General features: G+C 44.9%; 1 protein-coding gene across 1 annotated transcript in view; it reads right to left on the bottom strand.

Moving 5' to 3' along the window:
- VIL1 (villin 1) overlaps positions 1-4,290 on the bottom strand; it is a 23,791-nt gene extending 19,501 nt beyond the window's left edge. Inside the window, exons 1-5 of the mRNA XM_069075144.1 lie at positions 4,216-4,290; positions 3,076-3,150; positions 2,130-2,326; positions 1,095-1,203; positions 476-586 (exon numbers count right to left, since the gene is read on the bottom strand). Coding sequence (XP_068931245.1) covers positions 476-586; positions 1,095-1,203; positions 2,130-2,326; positions 3,076-3,150; positions 4,216-4,290 — 567 coding nt within the window. The remainder of the gene's footprint in view (positions 1-475; positions 587-1,094; positions 1,204-2,129; positions 2,327-3,075; positions 3,151-4,215) is intronic.
- Positions 4,291-4,896: the final 606 nt, after the last annotated feature.

Raw genomic sequence — 4,896 nt, forward strand, 5'->3', positions numbered from 1 at the left:
CACACACACACACACACACACACACACACACACACACACACACACACCCATCCCTCATTCCCTCTTGGTAGTTGAGAGAGTAGGGCAGAGGCATTAAAGAAGCCAGGAGTTAGATCAGGAATGCACAGACCCTGCACTGGGATTAGAGCCCCAGGGCTGGAGGAGAAGGTAAGATAAATGGGTCTGTCAAAGAAGTGGCCAATAGGTCGAGTGATAAAATTGGGGTCACGTGGAACAAAGGTGAGCATCTGGTGGTAGAGTTTTCATGGGATATTTTATAGAACTGGGGCCTAACAGATCTATTCTAGTCCAAATCCTTCATTCTCAGACCTCAGATGAGGTCCAGAGAAGGCAAGTGACTTACCCAAAGCCACAGAGATCAGTATGTTACAGAAGCAGGATTTGAGGCCAGTGCTCTGACTCCAAGTCCAGGACTCTTCCTTCTGCACAACCCTGCTTCCTGGGGGGACTTTACCTTGATCCTTTCCATTCGATTGCTCTCAGGGCCATTCCATTGTATGATGAGCTTGCCCAGGTCCAGAAGGAAAACATCCCCTCGGTTGAAACTATTCCACGACATCTCCACCTATGAATTTGGCAGGGGAAGAAAGTAGTCCCAAATCTGTCTTCATCTTTGCATTTTTCTTGTCATCTCTTGGCCCTTTGTTACCCTACGTAGAGTCCCCAGCTATGGGAAAATCCCAGTCATTATCTGTAATTCTAGGCTTCTATTTCCTGGTCCATGACACAAAAGGGGAAAATTAAGACCTAGGAAGGGACAGGTGTTGATTCTATGTCTTGGCCCATAGCCCTTCCTCTAGTGATATCTAAGCCACCTTGGGGGAGATAGAAGGGAGACACTTCTATGTCATCTCTGAGAAACTGTGGCTCCTTGTGCCAACTCTTTCTGTCCTCAGAATTAAAGACTCTCCGCCTAGTTCCTTGTGCTTCCTTGGTCCTTTCCATCTCAAGGGCTTACATGGAGGTATCTCTAAGGAAGCCTTCTGTGATTAGTGATACATCAGAGAAGTCTACAAGATCTTATCAAAAGGACACTATGAGCCAAATCCCATCACTCTGGACCTTCCACTTACTTCTCCAGCCACCACGTTCCTCTTGCCCTTGACATGTAGCAGACGTTGAATATCATATGAGTTGGTTTCCACATGTTTCATGCCAGAGGCCACCCCTCCTTTCTTTATCCTGGAGAGAAGTCAGAGCCAGATCAATGGGAACTGCACACATATTCATATATAGGATTATCTAACTATCTGCACCTCAAACTGATATAAGAAGCCAACTTAACTATCAATGTTGGTTTGGGGCAATATAGAAGATCACGGAATCATAGATTTTGAACTGGAAGAGAACTTAGAGATCATCTAATCTCATTTTAGAAATGGGTAAATTGAGGCAGGAAGGTTAAGTAACTTGCCCAAGGTCACACAGCTAGCCGGGACTAGAATACAGGTCCTGACTCTTAGCCTGGTGGTCTTCTTACTGCACCACAATGTGCAACTGTGACCGTGACTCACCATAGGAGTAGAGGTGGGGACAAGAGAGAGAGTAGCCAGGATGGGAACAGGGAGGTCAAGGAAAAGGGAATGAAGCTTTCCCCTCCCTTACCTCTTCCAGTATGCCTCAATTCTCCAAACTATCCAACTCAGGGCAATCCCTGATCAGAATTACAAGCTCTCTGACAGCAAAGGCCAAGTCTTGTCTAAACTTTACATCTTATAAACACATAGTAAGTGCTTAGTAAGTGTTTATTAAATGAATGAAGGATTACCACCACCACCCCAAGTCCCCTAAATACACACACTTCATGTCCTCTAGGGAGTAGGAAAAGAGGAAGAGGAAGGGGTCAGGGAGCTAGGGGTTAAACCATAGGAGTGCTCCAGCGATATGGGGATGTGGAGGGGATCATTGGTTGGGAAACTAAGGAATCAGGGCTTGGGGGAGAGAGAGGGGACAGTAGGAACCACTGGGCCTTGGAAGTGACCAGAAGACCTAACAAGATTTGGGTCATCAAGAGCAGGAGAGGCAAAGATGAAGACAGTCTCTCAGAGATGCAGTCTTTCCCTGGATCGAGAGGAGTATTTGGGAAATGGGGGGAAAGGCACCCATACACAAGTCCTTGCTTGAAGTAGGCCCTGAAGGTTTCACTCTCATGGCCCTGGACCTCTCTATGCTGGATGGCCCGGCCCTTAAGGAAGTCATCCATCTGGGTGGTATAGATGGCAGCTGCCCCCTGTTCATCTTGGGACGATTCCTTGCCCAACCAGAAATGAATGTCATAAGAGAGATTGTTCCCTGTCTTATGGATCTGCAAAAAATAAAATCATAGAATGTCAAGAAGGGAAAGGACTTTAGAGTTCACTGAGTCAAATCACCCAGTCTGAGAAGGGAAGTGACTTCTCCAAGGTCATGTAGCGAGTAACAAGGAAAAAGTTTGAATCAGGTCTTCTGACTCCAGCCCCACTGCTCTTCCCATTCTCCTATGTTGTCAGGCTCTCTGTAGCCCACTCAAGGATGATATACACCCTCAGTCTTTCCTCCTCCACACCCCTACCCCAGTTATTGTGTTCTCTTCCTTTGAAAAGTCATGGTTTTCCGTTTCTCTCTCTCCTCTGAATGCCCATAACATTGTAGGAGTCAGCAGTCTAGTTATGATTATGGTTTTGATTATGAATCAGACAACCAGAGTTGGACCAACCCCAATTTAGTGTCAGAGCTAAGTCTCAAATCCAGGCGTCCTACTGTCTTCTTGTGTTGTTCTTGAGTTGTTTCTTGTGTGTAAATCTTAGTATTTTAACTGGATTGTAAGCTCCACGAGGGCAGTCATCATGTCTTAAGTTTCTTTCTGTGTTCCCTGTAGTAACTACCATAGGACTGGACTTTGTTTAGTAAATATTTGCTGACTTCCTCTCTCTCCCAGTAATGGTCTTGAAACTCCAGATTCAATCCAATTGGTTCAGTAGGACCTTGACCAAATGCTCAGAAAGGGGCCTGGGATATTCAGGTGAACCCCTTCCTTTTTTGCCCCTTCTGGCACCTCTCTCCCTTTGTACTCACAGCCAGGACCACGTAGCAATCTCCATCAAAGAAGCTTCCAAAGGAGTTGCTGGGGACAGGTACCATCTGCATGGCCTGTGGTGGGAGAAGGAAACAGGTATGCAGGACTAGTTCCCTATACTCGAGTACTCTGAGACAACTCAAAGTTAACTGGGGTGGGAGTGAGGGCGATGAGAGCAATGCTGGGTACCCCAGACTCTTCAGTCCTGAACTCTGCGGACTTAAGAGGAGGAAGGGGAGGAACAGAAGAGGGGAGACAAAGATAAAAAAGAGGATGAAGAAGAAAAGACAAAAGAGGAGATGTATGTGTAAATAGAGAAAAAATGGAAAGAGAATGAAGAAGGGCAGAAATCTGAAAAGGGAAGGGGAAAGGAAAGGAATAAATATTTATATGGGGCTTACAATATGCCAGACACTATGCCTTACAAGTATTATCTCATTTGATCCTTCCAGCAACCCTAGGAGATAGGTACTGTAATTATCCCCATTTTACAGAGGCAACTGAGGCAAACAGAGGTTAAGTGATTTGTCCAGGGTCACCTAGCTAGTAAGTATCTGAGGTTGGATTTGAACTCATGACTTCCTGACTCTAGGCCTAGTGCTTTGTTCACTATTCCACCAGCTGCCTTGAAAGGAAGAATAAGAGAAGAGAGAAGAAAAGTTAGGAAGATTTGGGAAAAGCAGAGGAGAAGGAGGAAGAGACGCTGAAGGAACAGCAGACAGAGAAGGGGAAGGAGGAAGAAGAGTCAAGGATGAAGATGAAAAAAGGAGGAGACAGAGAAAGAAATAAGATGAGGAAAGGGATAAAGAGAAAGGGAAGGAGGTAGAAGAGGAGGAGGAAAAAGGGGGAGGAAGGATGTAAAGAAGAAAGTAATTAGGAAGAAGGGGAGAAAATGAAAAGGAAGAAAGTGAGGAGGAGGAGGAGAGAGAATAAGAAAATGAGAAGGAAGAGTAGTGAATCCTAATATTAAAAGATGGAATTAAAAGAGGAAAAGAGGGAGTGGAAGGGAGAAGCTTGAAGGAGTAGATTGTTGGCATAAGGCATCAGGGGGGAACTAAAAGTCGCTCCCTCCCACCCTGACCAGTCATGCTGAGGGGAGGGGATCCCTTACCCCCCTCCTTCCCAGCTTGGTCACTTACCTCTATCCTCCATATCTGTATTCCAGGAGTGGTGATGTTTAGAGAACCTTTGACTTGGGCACTGAGCTTTGTCATGGCTGGACCTGGAGAAGGACCAAAGAGAGAGAAAAACAGGGAAACAGTACTAGTAGCCAATCAGAGTTCTGTAAGGCAGCCTCACGAAGGGCTCTTTAGGTCTGTTACCCTAATGATTCAAGGATGTCACCTTTTGACTGAGTGATTGACTGGAAGGGCAGAATAAGACACATTTTCAGATCTAGTCAATGGATTTATCTGTTTTGTTGAACTATTCTTGTTTGTCACAAGGGAGGATCTTTACAGGGTGGGGGATGTTATTGGGGGAGTTAGTGACAAAAGGAAGGAAAGAAGAGAGAAAAAAGAAAGAAGGAAGGAAGAAAGGAAAGAAAGAAACAAAGAAAGAAAGAAAGGAAGGAAGGAAGGAAGGAAGGAAGAAAGAATGAAAGAAAGAAAAGGAAAGAAGGAAGAAAAAGAAGGGAAGGAAGCAACAAAGGAAGAAAGAAAAAGAAAATTGTCAGTATAACATTTAGAAACCTTCACAGAAGGGAGCAGAATGAAATTCAGAAGGAGGTACAAAATTTTGGAACCACTTCATTCAATTTGTTATATTAGGGGGATTTTTTTTTGCCTTTTTTTTTGGAGGGCAACTGGGGTTAAGTGACT

The sequence above is a fragment of the Petaurus breviceps genome, unplaced genomic scaffold (assembly GCF_028583685.1).
Source record: "Petaurus breviceps papuanus isolate PSGF00001 unplaced genomic scaffold, PetGlider_PUasm1.0 90903, whole genome shotgun sequence".
In the NCBI taxonomy this organism is placed as follows: domain Eukaryota; kingdom Metazoa; phylum Chordata; class Mammalia; order Diprotodontia; family Petauridae; genus Petaurus; species Petaurus breviceps.